Source organism: Pteropus vampyrus, unplaced genomic scaffold (genome assembly GCF_000151845.1).
Source record: "Pteropus vampyrus isolate Shadow unplaced genomic scaffold, Pvam_2.0 Scaffold227, whole genome shotgun sequence".
In the NCBI taxonomy this organism is placed as follows: Eukaryota; Metazoa; Chordata; class Mammalia; order Chiroptera; family Pteropodidae; genus Pteropus; species Pteropus vampyrus.
In genome coordinates, this window is record NW_011889008.1 from 436,182 (window position 1) to 455,635 (window position 19,454).

Consider the following 19,454-nt stretch of genomic DNA (forward strand, 5'->3'; position numbering starts at 1 on the left):
GGGAGGTCTGCACTTTCCTCTGCCGAAGAAAGCTCGGTACTAATGACAAACTAAAGCGCCACGACAGGTTGAGAGAGGCCACGAAAGACATGGAAAGCTTTCTCCTGCTTTCTTAGCCCGCATTTCCACATCGTACGGGACCCCATGCACTACAGAGCTGGCCCTGGACCCTAAGACACCGGACGTCAGGGGACGGCGCACCTGCACAGGCAGACATGCTTCTGTACCCACGGGCCAGGACGCCTGGATTCCAGAAACACTCCTGACCCGATTTAGGAAGCCGGTGTTGGGTTTTCCAGCAGCCCACGTGAGAGCAGCTTCACCGGTGGCTGCCCGGCGCTTCTGAGGTTTCCTTTAGCTTGGAGAAGAATTCTGTCTGTTTTTCTGATGGGGACCTCCCATCCGCCGTGCTGAAATCCCACTAACAAAGGTGCTGGAAAGAGCCGCCCTGTCCAACACTGTGTGTGGCCACTGCTCTCCGGGCAGAGGCCAGTTCAGCAAGCGCCAGCCTGGGCCCGACGCCAGACCAGGACGACGGTGGCACTGAGCATCAGTGCAGCCGGCTGTGGCACCTTGTGCTTCCAGAAGACCTGTAAAACGCAGACAAGCTCTACTCTATCGCTCAGTCACTCGGGACCTGTTCTAGACGACAGAGACGTCCCCTGGGCGAGAGGAATAACCCCGCCGGCGTCTCACCAGCGGGATGGGACGGCAGGCAGTGGGCTGAGCATGCGGCGGGCGCTCCACGAGAAGCCTCTGCCCCGAGGGGCACTGCTCTTAAGGTTACTCTGCCCCCACACTGCCCGAACAGCAGTGCGGGAAAGCGAAGCAGCCTCCCAAGACGGACACCTTGCCTGCCTCAAGTGCCGAGAGAAGCCGGGCGGTGGTGCTCGGTGCCCCCCGCTACCGCTGGCGAGCAGCGGCCTCCGAACAGCTCCACTGTACCCCTCCTGCCGGAAAACTAAGCAGAGGTCGATGTACAAATATTTACAACATATGAATAATACACCAAGAAATGGAAAGGTAAGGAACAGAATGGGAGAAATATTCACAGCACAGAAAGCTCACAAACGACTTGTATTCAGGATACACAAAGAACTCTTAAAATTCAATAATAACACAAACCACTCACTAAAAATGGTCAAACAGGCCCTCAGGAAGGAAGATGTGGGAATGGCTAACGATCACGTGAGAAGATGCTCACTGCTGTTCGGCACCCAGTACAGGCCCACAGAACAGCTCACACCAGACCGGCAAAGCCAAGTGTGACAAGGATACCGAGCGACAGGAACTCCCCCGCACCGCAGGCAAGGACATGAAACAGTGCGGCTGCTTTGGAAAAGTCAGCTTCTTAGTATGCCGCCACTCCACCTCTCAGGCATTTAGGCACGAGGAAGGGGAGCAACTGTCCACACAAACTCTCATTCACGAATGTTCACGGCCGCGTGATTCGTAACGGTTCGTACTGGAAACCGCCTAGGCGCCCAGCAACAGGTGTGTGGATCAGCCGCTGGGGGTACGTGCAAGCAAGAGATTCCTCAGACACTGCTCAACGATCACAAGCATCCCGAACGAGCAACATGGATGAATCTCAAAAACACGTTAATAACAAGAAGCCAGACCGAAGAGTAGACACAGCATGATTCAACTCATAAGAGATCCTAGAAAAGAGACAATCAGTCCACGGTGACGGAGACCACGCCAGTGGCTGGCTGGGGCTTTTACAATGGGGCGATGAGGCAGGACGGAGGTTTAGGAGGTTAAGGTTTTGGTTACACAAATGCATTCATTTGTGGAAACTCTCTGAAAAGTACCCTTTAAAAATAAATAGCCTTGTTTTATCCTATGTAAAGTATCCCCTAAAAAGGTTTACTTGAAAAGAAAAAGTCTTGCAACAATATACTTACCTGTATAAACAGTACTTTACCACATATGGTAAAGCACAAAAATAGCAACCAAATGGGATGAGAAAAATAACCAGAAGCGTATTTTCTCCCTAAACTCTAAAAGCTCACGTAGATCTCTTTCTGGGGTGCACACAGACACTTTGGAGAAAATGTACTTCTGTTTTACTTGTGAGGTTCCAAACACAAAGAATATAATGTCTAGGACTGTGGGGGCTTTTTTCCCAGTTTTACTGAAATATAACTGGGACAGAACGTGGTGTAAATTTAAGGTGCACGATGTAATAATTTGATACCGCAAAATGGTTTATTACGATAAGACTGGTTACCATCCATCACCTCACAGTTTCGATTTTGTGCGTGTGCGTGGAGAGGACTTGTAAGATCTACTCTCTCAGCAACGTACAGACGCACAGCGCAGCACTGTTCTCTGGAGTTGTGACCACGCCGAACGCAAGGTCCCCATTCCTGCCCGACTTACAGCTGAAGCGTGGACCCTCTGACCACTCTCACCGCCCCCTCACCTCGGCCGTGGCTTTCTGTCGCTACTAAGATGCAGTAAGTGGTCACCGTACTGAGCCCCTCACCAAAAGGTGACTTTCCACACGTGTCTGACACTGGGGTAAGGCATTTCATTCTCAGGGCGCTTTATAAAAATACTAATTTCCACTCACCGAGCAGGGAAACAAAGCACCCCCAGAAGGAAGCGCGAAGGCCTGCCTTCTGCCGCGAAGACGAGCACCGTGCACGCAGAGTCCCACTTACCAAGTGAGCGGCTCGCTGACGGGTCACCTGCCCAAGCAGCAGGAACGTCTCAAAACACAATGTCGCGTGGCCAGCAGGGACACGGAAAGATCCTCAGCCTCACTGGTCATCAGAGAAATGCAAATTAAAACCGCAAGCCATTGCCACTACACACACCCCCACGAGGAACCCTGAACGGAAGAGCGGAACCGCCAGCGTCGACGGGTGTCGACTGTACAGAGCGTCCGAAGGGGCCGCACCCCCGAAGGCAGACGCGTGCCCGTCCCGGGAGCCACAGAGCACACCCAACACCGCCACGGCCATCTCGACAGAGCTTTCAATGGGAAAAGTCTTCCCACTTCAAAAATGGCTGTGAAACACTCCGAGTATTATCCATTCTAAACGCCCAAAATAAAACGACCCAAATGTCCCTACGGAATATCAAATGGTTGTGCGTCCACAGCACTGAACACAGCACTTTACAGCAAGGAGAACGAATGATCCACAGCTAAGAACAAAACTGGGCTAATTTCCCAAACACTGTGTTCGGAGTAGCCGGCACCACCCCCTGAAGTTTGTGGGAGCCACGTACACGGGGTCCAAAGTGAACAGAACCACCTGAGGCTGAGACCTCAGGATAGCGGTTCCACGGCTGGGAGGGCGCAGGGAGGTTCTGGGGTGCTGACGATGCATGTCCCTTAACCGGGGGCAGATGACACCGCGGGCCAGCTAGGAGAGCGCTCCAGAAGTGCAGCTGAGAGGCGCTGAATGGAGAGCCACGTGGGAGGAGGGAAAGGGGCGCCCGTGAGACATGTTCGGGGGGTGACAGGACAGACGAGCAGTTCTGGAACTCAGAGGGGCCTGAGGAGAGGCGAGCGGCCGGCGCAGACGGGCACCGAGGCTGCGGACGGGGAGCTGCTGCTCTGAGTTCCTGAGGCGGCCACCTGCCGGCGCCCCCTCTCTCTGACCACGACGCTGGCCTGCGAGGGCCACCGAACGGGTCCGCAGCCCCTCGCTCACAACTGCCACAGAGCGAACAGCTCCAGAAACCTGACCTGAAATCGGCGGGCGGCCAACGCGACCTGAACCGAGGAGCTATTTCTAGCCTTTAATTACCCCACTTAGAACATCCGTGCACCTCTCGACAGGCGCTCCGGCGTGCCCGACGGCAAGGGGCGCACACACTGGCCCACTTTCCTCGGACCCTGAAACGCCGTGGGCTCCCGGGTGGTGGGGGGCTCCGCGTGTCCCGTCCTGCCTGTGGGGCCACGCGCGATGCCCTGCCCCAAGAATCTCTCCAAAAATGTTCTAATTTGTTTAAGGGGAAAAGAAACGGCTTCTCTTAAAAAGAATAAACCCCATAAGCTACTGTCCAGAGGAGAATATAATTAGTATTTTGGTTGTCATTAATAGGCAATAAATGCACAGAGCATAATTAGGAAAAGCAACCCTCCTTCATTTTTAATAAAGGAGGGAGAAAAGCTTTCTCTGTGACTACAATAAAAATCTTAGCTAACTAAATAATTTCTTTGCGATGAATCCGATTTTCTTTGCTAATCAGAACGTCAGAGAACTGAGGAATCGAGTCCCTGTCACTGTCCTTGGAGAAGGGCCGGCTTGGACGGAACACAGCAGCTCGGCACTCAGAAGCCACGCGGCACACCAACAACCGAGTCCACGTCGCTTCCCGTTCCTCTTCCGGAGGAGAAGGGCAATCCTCAGATTTTTGAGAACTGGAGATTATTTTAAAATTCTTATTCCTGAGAGTTAAAAGGCAGTGACATTATCTATTGATGGGCACAGCTGCCACAATATGTGGACACACCCTATTCAAGGAACCAGATGCAGCATTTAAACTGCAAGATTAAATGTTCTGTGTCAAAAGCAAAATGCAAAGTAAGAAACATCTACCTGCGTCATCAAAGCTCTTCAGCCTATTACATGTAACACACAAAGGCTGCTTCACAGCCCCAACGGCCACCCTGGGTCTAGAAGCCGCCGGGAGTGCGCTTCAATTGCTACAAAATGTCAATAATATGCCTAAAGAATAGGTTAATCTAAATCAGAGCAGTCAACTTTTAGATGTCAACATTTTCTCATTGAACAGAAACAGACACCTATTACGGAATTTTTTTTTAAAAGGAAATGACCGTCAGCCCACGATTACCACCTTAGTGGTGTTTTAAATGCAGACAGGCGTCAGGCATGCCACACACGTGCACTTACATTTCTAACCAGTGAATTACACCACACACACTGTTCTTTAACTTTTCCTGCTAAATATGGAAACTTCTATTTGGATGAAAATACACTTCAATGGCTATACACCATTTCCCTAGGCAGAGATTAATTTACATAATCTAAATGCCAAAACAGATTCATTAGTGCAATTAAAAAACCTATTTTAGCTTGACTTGTAGATTTTCCCGTCCTCCAATTAATGGCTTCTTCTCAGCCTTGAGTAGAGCTCAGTGGTTCAAAACACTGGCATGGAGGCCCTGCCATTCCCAAGCTGTGCAACGTTGGATTAACACCTCCCAAGCCTCGACTCTCACCTGAGGCAGAGACAGGATCAACTCAGCAGAATCCACAGAGCAAAGGAGAGCGGGAGGTGGGCCAGCCAGTGTGCCCCAACACAGCAGCTGCTGTCCCAGCACCACCTATGGGGAAGAACGTCACCCACCCCGCTGGTGAGCAGTGATATTTAAAAACATGGCAATATTTACAAACTCCTGTAATAACTCAAATGCACAACTATTTCTCACTTGGTGTTAAAGCAAACATCTGTCCTAAGACTGCAGGTATTAGAAAACATTTAACAAAGTCACCAGTATGGTCTTGGCTTTTTCCCTGAGGGATTTTAAGGAAAATGAAATCACCTCTTCAGTAAAGGACCACTGAAGAATTTCATATTTCCTGACTCGAAGTATAGATCCTAACAAATTATTGAGAATAACCAGGACAGACTCACTGAGAATGAATGAGAGTCTGACTTTCCTATGTTATTTTGCACTCAAGGCAATTGAGAAATTTTTTCATGTGCTAGCTTACTTTTTAAAAATGGGATGATAAATTTGATTTTATTCGAACATTGTCACATCACTAAATCCAAGAACGTGAATGCTGCTATTTCATACTCAGTGAAAGATTAGAATTAAAAGAATTTAGATTTTCACTCAAGAGAACTGGTCATCATCAGGGATGACATCTGCAAAGTGGCCCAGCAGGACGCTCTAAGCTCTCATCCCACCCCCACCCCTCATCTCTGACACAAACCTTGGAAAACAAGCAGAAACTGTCAGAACCATTTTGTGAAAACTCTGACAAGCAGTCAGAGAAGTCTGTAAAAACCAGGTGCTGAACTGGGAAAGGAGGACCTCGGACGGGTAGGGAAGTTCCGATTCTGCTGCCTGGCCACCCACTGTGGCAGGGCAGCAGCTGGCCTTGGTCTCAAGGCGCACGTGGTCTTCCGGGGGTAGCAACCTCAGCTGCCAGGGTGGGACTGCTTCCCTGGGTCGAGGGGGCAGAGCAGATCCTGTTCACAGCTCACTACAGGTGTCTGCTCTAGCCTGCCAGGGGCTACCTGAGGGGCTGCCACAGGCACCTCTGCTCCGCCTAACTCAGAACTCAGGCTGGGAAAGCGTGAAATTAACAACCTTCACAGCCTGTGGCACAAGATGACAGTCCAAATGGACAATGCACTGCCAAGGCAAAAGCTGGGAGAGTCTCTCTGGGGAATTAGGCCGTTCAAAAGTAACAGGGCATCCTGGGAAATTCAGAAAGCCATACGTATAACCAGGGCAAGATGCATGCTCATTCATGAGGAGACCCTAGGTTCCACCTTGGGCTGATCCCCAGGCACAGAGCCAGCCTGCTCAGGAGCCGAAGGAGGGCCCAGGCACAGAGCCAGTTTGCAAAGACTGGGAGATGGGAGAGCTCCTGATGGTCAAGGAAATCTGTCAAAACACCAGTGAACACGAACTTTGAAACAGGACTTCAAGGATCACATCGTCCAGGAGTACAGTCTTTGCAATAAGAGTCTGGGAAAGTCACCAGGCCAAAAGGACTCCTATAGCTTCAACAAATAACAGCAGACCCTAGGGAAGGAGGAGAATCTAATTTCCAGAGCTATTACATTACAATAGTCAAACGTCCAGTTTTCAAAAACAACAAAATCACATGAAGGCGCGAGCACGCGCGCACACACACACCAGGAAAGTATGACTCCAAGCAACAAAATAAACAAAAACCATCTCTAAAGAAGGTGAGACACAGGACTTGCTAGACAAAGTCTTTGGAACTGTGTTAAATATACTCGAATAGCTAAAGGAAAACACAAAGAACTAAAGGAAATCAGGAAAATGACATATGAACAAAACAGGACTATAAAGAGAAATAAATTCTAAGAAGGAATGAAACAGAAATCCTGGGGCTAAAAAGTACAGTATCTAAAATGAAAAGTTTACCAGAGGGGTCCAACAGAATATCTGAGCAGGCAGAAGAAAGAATGAGCAAACTTAAAGATAAGGATTGAAATTCTCGAGTCTGAGGAGCTGAGCAAGCCTGAAGGACGCCTGGGACATCAAGCAGACTAACATACATGTCACACGAGTCCCAGAGTAAGAAGAGGGAAAGGAGAAGAAAGGATATTTGAAAAAATAATGGCTGAAAATCCCCGCAATCTGATGAACCTACAAATCCAAGAAGCTCAACAAACTCCAAGTAGGATGCACTCAAGGGAACCACACTGAAACATTATAACCAAACCAGTGAAAGACAAAGAAAGAACCTTGAAAGCCGCAGAAGAGAAGTAACTCATCACACAGAACTCTCGATAAGGTTAACAGCTGATTTTTTTCAGCAGAAAGCACAGAGGCCAAAAAACAGTGGAATGACATTTAAAGTGCTAAAAGAAAAAAAAATGTCAACCCAGAATTATACCTGGCAAAACTGTCCTGCAAAAATGAGGAAGAGATTACGACATTCCTCAATAACAAAAGCAGAGGCAACCCAGACACTAGATCTGCCCTATGAGAGGGTGAAGAGTCTTTCAGATTGAAGTGAAAGATCAACCGACAGTCACTCAAAGCCACACGAAGACATAAAGACCTCCAGCGAAGATAAATACATGAGAAAATGTAAATGTATTTATTTGACACAGTGTAGAAGGAGGTTAACTTGTGACAACAACATGAAAGGAGGAGGAAGATGTATAAAGCAGAGCTTTGTGTGTTTTTAAAGTGGATACCAATTCAAAATAGATTGTTTTAAACTTACGGTGTTAAATGTAATCCCCACAGCAACCAAAGAAACTATATTAAAACATACACACAAAAGCAAATGAGCAGAGAATCAAAAACAGTTCACACACACACACACGTTCAGCTGAACACAGAAGGCGGCAGCTGGGGAGGAAATGAGGGACAGGAAAGCCGGAAGACAAACAGAAAACAAATAGCGAAACGGCAGAAGTCCTCACCAGCAACTACCTGGAAAGCAGAAGGATTAAACTCCGCAATCAAAATACTGGAGACAAAAATATTTTAGTTTTTTTCTTTAAAGAAAGAATATTAACATACATTCAGCAACTCTCCTGTGTCAGGCAAAGGCAATCCACACAAGCACCACCCCATCAAGTCGATTCGGTGAGGACCCTGAGGTGAAGGGATTAAGTAGCACGGTCACAAGGGAGAGCCCTCGCCTGCCCTCGGTCGAGGCAGCCCGGTGAGCACAGTGCCCGCTCTCAGCCCATCGTCGACTGTCCCCACGTGGACAGGTTTGTGGAGAGTCACACGCAGGGGAGAACAATGAGCAACCTCTGGGATGCGGTTCTTCAGTGAAGCCCCCGGAGTCCAGAGAACAGAGAGGGGACCTAGGATTGACCTCATGCCTACCGGACACCTGGAGCTGAGAGACACTCAACCAGCCTCTGTCGAGCTCCACCTCTACTACAGAAGTGCAATGGCAAGAAAAAGCTTGATCGGCTGCCCCAAGGTCATCGGCAGACAAGTCGCGATGCAGTTCCAGTGGCCTGAGGCTCCCCCAGTAACTACAGCCAAGGCTAGTAAGACTGTACTTTTAATGAACAATGGGATGTGTATAGAAGCCATTCATTTAGCACGTAAAAGTGGCCAATTGATTGCCATTTCCAAAATGCTAAAATCATTTTTAAAAAATTATTTATAAAAGCAAAGCTCTTCTCATTAGAGACACACAGAAAAAGAAAGCCTAAACACTGAATGCCTGGTTCCTGGAAACCCACAAATGTTACAAAGAAAACAGATACTTTTCAGAACTGTAACTAACCAATGTCTGTATCAACAAGAAAATGTACATCCTGAAAAACAACTTTTAAGAGTAAACAAAATAAGAGATCAATGGAAAATAGAGTATTACTGGCGGGCGGGGGGGGGGACATTTTCAACTAGTAGTTTGGTAACACTCTGGAAGAGGAGACAGGAAGGGGAAGTCAACGCTGTCAAGCCGCGCGTCATCGGTGTGAAATCAGGACAGGGTGGGAGTAGAGGTTAGAGTCAGACCACCCTGTTAGGGATGAGGACAGGCTCCAGGTGGGCGATCCGAGGGAAGTCTCCCAGACCTCTGCAATAATCTTCAGCCAGAAGGACCACCAGGAGCCGGCCCCGCCTCCAGCCCAAGGCACGAGGCCGCAGGAGCCAGGGTCTGTGCACTGTGGGAGAAGCAAGATGGGTGGAGACACGAGCACCCCCAGACCCAGCCTGTCTGGCAAGAGCGAGGCGAGAGAAAAGGGCACTGCGCAGTCTGCCTCGCTCCTGCGACAGAGCTGCAGCGGTCACCAGCAGCCCGACAGCCGTTTTTGTCAGGATGTTGTTATTCCCAGCACGTCACCAGAACATTTCTACTCAACTAGACGAAGTTCTGTTCCGTGTACCCAGGCTTTGTCCATGCTCCATCCATTTACCAGTCGTATTTAACTTGAATACAAAAACAAAAGGACAGTCTACCATCAATATAAACAAAAAAAAATGGGGCGAACTGTAGAATCAAAGGATGAGCTTACTTTTACTTATAACGGTTTCCTTTGGTGCAGCATCTACCAAACCCGAACCTGGAGCCTACATCGAACAAATTCGCCGACCAGCATGCAAGTCCACTCACGCACTGGCACCACTCAAAGCCACCATGCGGTCACAGCCCACAGCCCCAGGAAGTGTACGACCGGAGGAGGAACCAGCCCAGCCCACCGAACACTTGGGTACCACAGTTATGAGGTAAGCGGCACTCAGCCACACATGTGGGCAAACCCAGGAGCCGGGGCAAAGCGGGGACAGAAGACTTAAGGAGGAATCAGAGTGGACAGTTTACGGTTAAGCCACATCCTTCTCCATCTAACTCGAACAGCGGCAAACCTGATGCTCATAACCCTAACGCCCTCCGACAGCTCAGACGTGGCCAGAATGTATTTCTAAAACATTAGCCGTGCACTCGAAATGCTATTATAGTCTGAAAAAGACCAGAGAAACACAACAGTAAGTCTCCTATTTACTTGTTTAGGGTTTTACATATCCCAGTTGTTTAAGAGTCAAAAGATGTTTCGTACTGCTCATTACAGTCATGAGTCACATAACTACAGGCACAGGTTCTGAGAAATTCAGTTAAGCGATTTCGTCGCTATAGGACCATCACAGTGACTTACGCAAATCTAAACGGTGCAGCCGACCACACGCCCGGGCTGTACGGTCCAGCCCACTGCTCCTGAGCTGCCAGCCTGTACGGCACGTTACAGTACTGAGTGCAGTAAGCAACTGTAGCACAATGGTAAGTACTTGTGTATCTAAACATAGAAAAGTACAGTAAAAATACAGTATAAAAGAGAAGAAATAGTACTCCTGCATAGGGCACTTACCAGGAATGGAACCTGCAGGACTGGAAGCTGCTCTGGGTGGCTCAGTGAGTTGAGGGTGACTGAACGTGACAGCCTAGGACACGTTTGTGCCCGACTTTAGACTTTAAATACACTGCACACTTTCAATAATAAAGTAACGTTAGCTTATTACAACGTTTTTACTTTCTAAACTTTTAAATTTTTCTAAACTTTTTGACTCGTAATTACTTAGCTTGAAATACAAATGTTATGTACACCTACATAAAAATATTTTCTCTTTTAATATCCTGATTCTACAAGCTTTTTTCTATTTTAAAATTTACTTTTTAGTTTTAAAACTGTTTTATTAAAAACTAAGACACAAACACACAGTTGCCTGGGCCTGCATGGGGCCGGGTCATCAACATCACCATCTCCCACCTTCAGATCTTGTCCCACTGGAAGGTCTCAGGGGCAGAACACCCATGGGGCTGTCATCTCCTGTGATGACAGTGCCGCCTTCTTCTGCAACACGTCCCAAAGGACCTGCCTGAGGCTCTTCTTGAGGAGGTGTCGCTCTTCCTAGAAACACCCCCATGGTGGTTTGTTCGGTTCATTTCTTTCATCACAGACACGCTTGTGAGCAGACAGATAATGCACCGTGAATATTTCTATTAGTGAAAACTGTCGGTGTTGGGGTCCACGTGTTCGAACTTTCAGAGGAGCTTGCTGAGGCCTGCAGAGCTTCTGCTGAGCCCTTCCCTGTGCTTTTTCTTGGGGCTTCTTCTCCTCCCGCAGTCTCCGCCTCCCTCGCCTCTTAGCTGCGCGCTCCTGCGCCCGTTCCAACAGCTCCTCGTCGGTCAGTCCCTTGGGAGCCCCGTCAGGAGCCCTGTAATGTCCTCCTCGTCCACACCCAGGTGACATCATTTGCCATCGCAACCACAGTCGTAGTGATTTCTGCAGCCTCCTCAACCTTGGCAAATTCCGTGAAGTCATGGATGAACCTCTTGAGTTTCTTCCTTCAGAAGCCACTGGTACATTCCTTGGTGGCATCGCCACCAGCGCAGTCCCTAATGCGGTCGCAGATGTCGTGATCCTTCCAGAGTTGCGTCCGTGTCTCCTCAGCGTCCTCCTCCGCTGCAGCAATGGCCAGGGCCAAGGTCCTCTGCAGGTCGTAGGCCTTAGGAGCTGCTATGACTCCTTGATCCACCGGCTGGACCTTAGAGGGGGTGTGTGGAGGGAGAAACACCAGTCTGATATCGGGATGAAGCGCACCAGTAAAAAGAGGATGTCCCGGGAGCATTACCAACACTCAGCAAAATCTTGAAAAATATCTTATTCCCCAAATAGCGCTTCTCCATTTTGCTGACATAGCAGCTCAGGAGGGCTTCTTGGAAGAGGAGCTGGGTCACCCATGACTTCTGACTGCTCCAGTAGTTCACTGGCAGTGTGTGCTTACTGACATGCTTGAAGGCCCTGGGCTTCTCGCTGTGCCAGATCACAGAGTTTAATCTGTAGCCTGCAGCACTGCCCCCAAACGAGATGCTTATCCTGTCTTTAAAAGCCCTGACACCTGGCACTGACATGGCCTCCTTACGGATGAAAGTCCTTACAGACATCCGTTTCCAGAACAGGGAGGTTTCTCCCGTACTGAATATTTTCTCTGGCGAGTCATTTCCCTCCACGATAAGCTGATCTAGAGTTTCTAAATATTCTTCAGCTGCCTTCACCTCAGCACTCAGACTGGCCACTCACTTTCACATCACGTAATGAATAACGGTTCTCGAATTGTTTAAACCGCTCGGAGCTGGCAGTAAATTCTAAACCGTAGTCAGGTCCAGGCTTTTCTTTCAGCATCGCAGCCAAACTTTTTGCTTTCGTCGTGGTGCCGTGTCTGGTCTGCAATCTAGGCCCTTGCAAGAGTCTCCACGTCTGAAACGGGCCCTTCTTGATTTTTTTTGACAATATTTATTTCTTTACTTATGTACTTACTTATTTGGTGAGGCAACCTTTGGTTGACCTCACAGATTGCAAGGACCTTGTCAGTTTATAATCCTTTATTTTTTTTTTAATTTTTTATGCCTACAGCACCTGGTCTTCCTAGGTGGTCTCCCATCCAAGTACTAACCAGGCCCGACCCTGCTTAGCCTCCGAGATCAGACGGGATCGGGCGCGTTCAGGGTGGGGTGGCCACAGTCTCGTCTTCGATGAAGCAACAGCTTCATTGACAGGTTTCCTTTAACAGCTTCCATCACTTGTCCTTGTTCAAGATCTTGCTATAGTGGAATGGGACATGCCCGACTGGCAAGCAAAGACCATCACTGATGTTCAACCTTCGTGGTCCTTGATCTCTTTTAATTTCATTTCCAGGTCAATCACTCGACGTGGCCTCTTATTGGCAACATTAGCAGTGGATTTGGTACATTCAGGGGCCATAATAAACAAAAGAACACCAAGTGAAATCAAACACAAGAGAAAGCGATGCCCTCAGGAGAGGCAGCAGACAGGCGCCGCAGAGCCAGTGTGACGCGCCCCGCCGCGTCCCGCAGTCCTCTGTGGTGGGAAGAGCGGGCTCTGGGAAAGCAGTAAGCCTGGCACAGCTGGTGCGCAAACCGGAGACGCGGTGGCTCGTTCTCATCGCCACACCCTGCCCCACATGGCCGAAGGGGCCGTGTCTCGCTTGACGGGCAGCGCCCCTACCGACACGAAAGGCACGCATTGTGCTACGATGCCATGGCGGCTACGCGTCACTAGGAGACAGGACGTTTTCAGCTGTCACAACTTTGCAGGACCACTGCCATGTGTGCCGTCTGCGGTCTGTCAATGACCGGAACGCCTTGGGGTACATGACTGTTTCAGTGACAAACACTGTGATAAAACAGCAGCTGGCAGCAGTTTTCAACCGTGTGGTTGTGGGGACACCAATGTCACACTCCCTGACACCATCGGTCCACTTTCCAGGAAAACTAAGACCGCAAAAACGAACAATGCCACCAGAACTACTCTTTTTTCCCATCGACCATAAATGTTTTCCGAGACACTGACTCAAGCTCATGAAAGCCACTGGAGCTGCCTGGGCGCACACAGGCCACACAAGGCTGCTCCTTGACGCGCTCAGGCCCGTCTCCTCACGGCTGGGGAAGGTCCATGGCTGTGCTCAGGGCCTTTCGAAGCGGCAGAGGGAGTGACTGTACACCAGGCCTGTCCACTTCGGGCTCCGTGTTAGAAAGGCGCCTGGCGCTGGCTTTGAAGCAAACGCTTTGGTCACTTAACGCTGTAATCAGGGACCACCCACTGGGGCTGTTATCGACCGCTAGACTGCTGTGCTCCCCGGGGGCCTCGCCACTGCCTTTTGGGGCTGGATCTCTCACTGTCGTGGGGGGCTGTCCTGTGCACCGTAGGGTTCTTGGCAGCATCCCTGTCCCAGCCCACTAGGTGTCAGGAGCACCCCCGCCCTGTTGTGTCGACCCAACACGTCCTCAGGTATGCCTAGATGTCACCGCAGGGAGGGAGACGGCACCCTGGTGACAACCACTGTTCTACGGAAGGCCTCGCTTAACGTCGTCCATAAGTTCTGGAACTTCAAGCGAACCCAGTGGTACCGCAGGGTAAGTGACATAAAGCAGCTATGCTGCGACGGCATCTCACCCACGCCACGACCGACGGCACCTGAGGGCTTGCTGTTCTGATACGTCTCACTGGGGGTGACGCACAGGTTTCTGCAAAAGCCAAATGTCTAAGCTCCCCGCGGATTCTCAGCGGGGCTCCTGTCCTGCTACCATCGCAGAGGCTGACGCCCGACACCAAACGCACACTCGAGAAGCTGCCGCGCGCTGGGAACGGTGGCTTTCTGAACCTGCCCACGGCCCCTTGCCGGGACGACACAACACTGTGTCACGGCACTCACACCGCTTCCAATCACAGAAATGGCAACGTGTGCCTCGAACGTGCACTGGTGTTGGGACTTCATTAGCAAATTCAAAACCCTCATGAACAACTGGGACCAGAAGTGTGGGAGCTGACTTACTGTAGTATCATTAAGACTGTAAACCACCCCAAAATCCAAACATAAGACAGCAGCAGCTGCACTAAGACGTTAAACAGATGAGAATGCTATCCAAAACGATCACTGCTTTCATTAAAAGCTTCCTTATTTTAGAAACCCTTTCCTTCGTTTTCCAAAAAAACACTTTCTCCTTAGTGAAGCAAGGATTGTTGCACTTTCACAATGAAAAATCTGCTGTTACTACACCAGCCTCACCTTCTGGAACATTTCCACCGATTATGCACAAAGCTATGCTGTGCTTCTGCAACTGTGGATCTAGCGGGGACCTGCTGGTAAGTGGAGGATCGTAAATGGAGGAGCCACGTCGGACTAGAATCCTGTCACGCGACGAGCAGCACATGACAGTGGTCACGTCACAGTAACGTACTAAATCAGCAGCCAAGGGACACATGTATTCTGGACACACACCAATTGACGGTGGCTCTGTGCCATCTCCAGGGGAACTCAAACACAGATGGGACCTGGTCCCCCCAGGAGGAGCAGCAAGGGAGAGAGCTGAGTGAGGTGAGCTACAGCACAAGGTGAGGAGGAAACGTCTCGTGTCCCCCCTCCCAAGCTGACAGCAGAAGGGGCCCTGACTCCTAGGGCTCCGAGCACATGTGCCCACCTGGGGGCCTACAGGAGAACCTGGCTTCAGGTTCTCTCTGCCTCCCAGAGAGAAACCGTGGCCCAAGTTTCAAAAGTTTATGCGGCTCACTGCACTTCAATAAAAAAGCAGTTTAAAAAAGGAAACTGGCATACTGTGACCTGGCCAGTTCTGCGACTGAGCATCAGTGAACAAGCGCTCTTCAAATCAGAGCCTGTGCTGACGGCGTCCAAGGCAGGGACACTTCCTTTCCCCTGGACCAGAATGTCTGTGAAACTGAGACGTCGCGACAGAGCCTTCGGAAGGGAGGGACACCCCCAGATGGACCTCTCCGGGCCTGGCCTGCTGGGCGACACCGACAAATCCCATGGCCTGTCTACCTGTAGGGCCTGGCGGGGAGGGCCAACTTCTCTGGCGGAAGGAATTGCCACTCCAGGAGGCCCCCAATCAAGTTATTGCATACAGGTGTGAACGTGGCATTCTGAGCAAGGTGGGGAGTGCAGCCCTTGGGGACACTGTGATGGACAAAACACACGCAGCCCCTGATGTCTAGCAGGGACACAGGCATGCCGCTGTGTCTGGGACGTCACACAGTTATCCCCATGTTACAAATGACAGAACTAAAACTCGGACAAGCAAAGTGGCAGGGCTGGTATCCGGCCGCAGTCTGTCCACTTGGGCCCTCCCTCGCCACCTCCGGCCTGACACAGTTGACTGGCTCACGACTGACCCCTGCAGGTGACGAGTGCAGTCACGAAGACTTGCTTCTCAAAATGTTGGACATTCAAATTATTTAAAGTCTGAATCTTGCCTTCAACTACTCATTAAGTAACACGAACATGAACAAGCTGAGTTTTACCACCGGAAGAACTACTAAACAGGAGGCAAAGTAGAAGCATGCTGCTCCCAGAGTTATTTTTAACTTGGTAACGATTATGCTAAAACAGCTGCACTGTGTTCCCAATGTCCACGTATCAGTGGTAATAAAAATGTATCTCAATTTGCCAAATGAATGCATACTGTAGCTTTCAAAGAAAAATACATAGTGTTCATTAAAGCAATTCATTTGTACACTGAGCATTTTTCAAAGTGCACAGCACCTCTGCCACGCACATCTGCCATGACATGTCGCCCACTCCTGGGTCCTGGAGCCCTGCCATCCTGGACCCCGGCTCTCAGCTCTGCTTACAAGCTCATTGGGAGTCTTGGGTCATAAAATGAAGGTGTTCCGGCCAACCCTACAGCCCTGGAACAAGGAAACTAGCCACAGACACAGAGAGCAAGCAGATGGCTGCCAAAAGGAAGAGGGAGGTGGAGGGATGCGTCCAAAAAAGTGTTTTAAGTGAATGGGAAAAAAAAAAAAAAGGAGAAAAAGAAAAGGAAAACACGCCAGGCCTCACTAGCGGCTCCGCTTGGGTCTTCAAACGACGCCCCACTCCACCTTCTCCTACTGGAAACTCTGTCTCCCCCGCCTCGTCTGCGTCCCCTCTCCAGGCCACCGGGCCGGGCAGCATGTCTCAGCGCTTCCTCCACCCACTTCGGTTTCCACTCCTCCTAACCCTAATCTCACCTCCGCCCCCCTTAAAATACCTGCCCGACCCCACGAGCGCTCTCCCCACCGCCATGCTCGCCCCGCTCTCCGACTTCGCACCAGCCACCCCCCTCCTCCTCCAACAGGACACTGCAGGTCACTGGCCCATTCTGCAGGCTGCTCCTTTCTTGGCTGTCCCACCTTACTCTCCCCTTCCTCCTGCTACTGCTCCTCTCTGTCCCACCCCGTTTCTGAGCAAGATACAGTCACTGTGAGTTCGAGTTCCTTCAGCTCTTCTCTTAAGAGTCTCCACCTGGAAAGCTCCAGAAGCCACTGTCTGCTGGCCTCTCCAGTCCTCACCTTGGAGGATGCTCTGAGAAAGTTTTCAAGTGTGACATTACCAAACTTAATCTGCAAGTTAAAACATGCCACATAAAAAGGTGTCACTGACAGGCAGTTAATTTAGCACAGAAATATGGCCACTTTTCTAAACAAATGCAATTACTGTTGCATGTTTGAAGTAACAAAAAATTTAACTTGTTCCGTTTATGTTTGGCTAATACTGTAGGATCTTACTGACCAAAACTGTTAGCAAATTCACTCGACATTTCAAAATATAAACAACTCTTCAAAGAGTCACTTATTTTTATTTATAAATTATACTGAGTTTGCTACCATGGTAACAAGAGTTACAACAACACACCCAGACATTCCTGCTCTAAAGACCTCGCTACAACCCTTCCTGCTCGCTCAGACTCGAGACCAGACCCTCAGACAAACGAGGAGCCTGTGCTCAAAGGGCACATTCTCCGTTCTGTCACTGACCAGTAAGGACGCTCTCAACCAGGTGCAGGCACACCTCGTGCTCCTCAACTCACCCCACAGTCCCTTCCGCCTGAATTCCACCTTCTCCAGCGCCAGGCTGCCAGCCCGGCCACACCTGCAAGGCCACCTCAACCTGCCACTTGCAGAAGTCCTGCCCAGGTGGCCCAGGGCTCCCCCACGTCCACCACACAGACCGACCCTCCCGTCCTGACAATGCCTGCACCTCCAGCCACGTCAGATGCTCCTGGAAAGGAAAAAGCATTTCTGTACACAAAGCCCTGCATACTTGGTCAAAAATCAAGGATTTGTGGAAATCACTTATTTTCTAAAAAAGCCAGAGGCCCTGGCACTCTCATACATGTTCAGCACCCCACACACATATGCTGGTTCCTGCTGGGCATGGGGCTCATTAACCACTGTGGAAACTGCAGCTCTTCCCCAAACCATTTACCCAAAATGCTCATGACTATGGGATCACAGTCCTCATCTTCCTCTGTTCTCCTCAAATCAGCACGTCACTCAGTATTTATAAAAATGACGAACCACACTTTAAGCCTAAACTACTTATGTCCTCTTCCAAACACTCTGCATGTAAAATTTTAATGTTAACTACAAGATGTAAATTCATTTTAAAGTTGAAATTGAAATAAAATCATCGTCGTTCAAATAACAGCAAGCATGGGTTGTCATATTTACTTACGGTGATTTTCGATTCGATAGGCAAATCTGAAATAAGCAATATTTCAATCTCTGCATAATTGCTCTACATTGCCTGTGCTTTTAAACTTATATAATTTGACTTTTTAACTTAAACAGAACTTTTGACATAAAACTGAATTTTAATTACAAAGAAATTTAAAACAATCTGTCCACATTTGGCTAGTACCAATTGCCTTTACGGTCTGTCATCATCCTACACTAAACACTTGGAAATAATGTCTTACAAAAAGGGAGGTGCTTCCAAGTCCTACTAGTTATCCACTTACCTTATGATGTGAAAATGCCACGAGTCCTTCTGTGGGGGGAAAAAAAAAACAACCACTCCCCTCTGTCAGCACAGGCGAAGGTTCCCAGGCCCTTCAGAAGTCCAGGGCGCATGGCGGCCTCCGTGGGCGCACGCTGGGGGGAGGCGCGAGGCCCAGCCTCCGCCCACTGCCCTCCTCACTCTCCTCTACTGCAAGGCTCGCTCTACCCTTCAAAAAGTGTAAATTCCACTCATTCACCAAAAAGTCGACTTGCATGGCAACACAAATGATGTGAGGTAAATGGTTATGAGAATTTTATTTAAAAACCTCAAAATCCTCAGAGGGAGAATATATCATTCGTTGTGAGGTCAAGTTATTTGCAAACAACAAATTATCCTATTAAAAGGCCCCTACTGTCGATTTTATGCCGTCTACAGTATAAGCACACATAGGCTGCGTTTCGGATTAAAACACTCTCATCAGTGTTTAAGGAACCGGCTTTCCAGGCTAAGCAGCCGCACAGCACACGCGAACAAAAACCAAGGAACTGAGAAAAACAGCAGCTCCGAGCAGCATCTCCAACACCTAACAGCAGATAAAAACCCGCCTGCGGGCCAAGGCTCCACTCACCATGATGGGCAAGGCGCGGCGGGGCGACGCGTTACTGGACAGTCGGTAACCGCATCCCGCCACGGCCTCCACTGACCGGCGACAGCAGGACTGACAGCTGCCCGAAAAGCTCTTACCTAATGCGCCCCGCGCTTCCTAATGCTTCCGAAACAATCATCTGACTCGGAAAACAAAGTTACGCTGAGTACCCAGTTTTTCCGAAATTTTAAGGTTCTGGGCCAAGACTTAACAACGTCTTATATTTGAAGAATTTTGCAATTTCTCAGCTATCAAAAATAGGAAGGGGCGAAAAGTGTCCTTGCAGCTTCAAATACACTCGTGGAATAATTCACTACTGAAAATGTGTAGAACGAGAAGGAA

The 19,454-nt window shown here is 49.4% G+C and overlaps 1 protein-coding gene, 1 long non-coding RNA gene and 1 other non-coding gene across 5 annotated transcripts in view; 1 reads left to right on the forward strand and 2 right to left on the reverse strand.

Annotated features, from left to right (window-relative positions):
* The window catches only part of FOXK2 (forkhead box K2), a 43,436-nt gene extending 24,006 nt beyond the window's left edge, over positions 1-19,430 (reverse strand). For 2 of the 3 annotated variants that reach the window (XR_002775948.1, XM_023519643.1), the window contains exon 1: positions 10,324-10,484. Coding sequence is in view for 2 of the 3 variants with exons in the window: in XM_023519643.1 (XP_023375411.1) it covers positions 10,324-10,469 (146 nt within the window). In the remaining variant the exon portion in view is untranslated. Of the gene's footprint in view, positions 1-10,323; positions 10,485-19,210 lie in introns of those variants that run through there. The other variant, XM_011373652.2, reaches the window with a different exon arrangement.
* On the forward strand, positions 8,209-8,816 carry LOC111728769. The gene is made up of 2 exons (XR_002775949.1): positions 8,209-8,720; positions 8,767-8,816. It is a non-coding gene; the product is annotated as an uncharacterized LOC111728769 (long non-coding RNA).
* Positions 12,571-12,689, reverse strand: LOC111728770. The gene has a single exon (XR_002775950.1). It is a non-coding gene; the product is annotated as a 5S ribosomal RNA (ribosomal RNA).
* Positions 19,431-19,454: the final 24 nt, after the last annotated feature.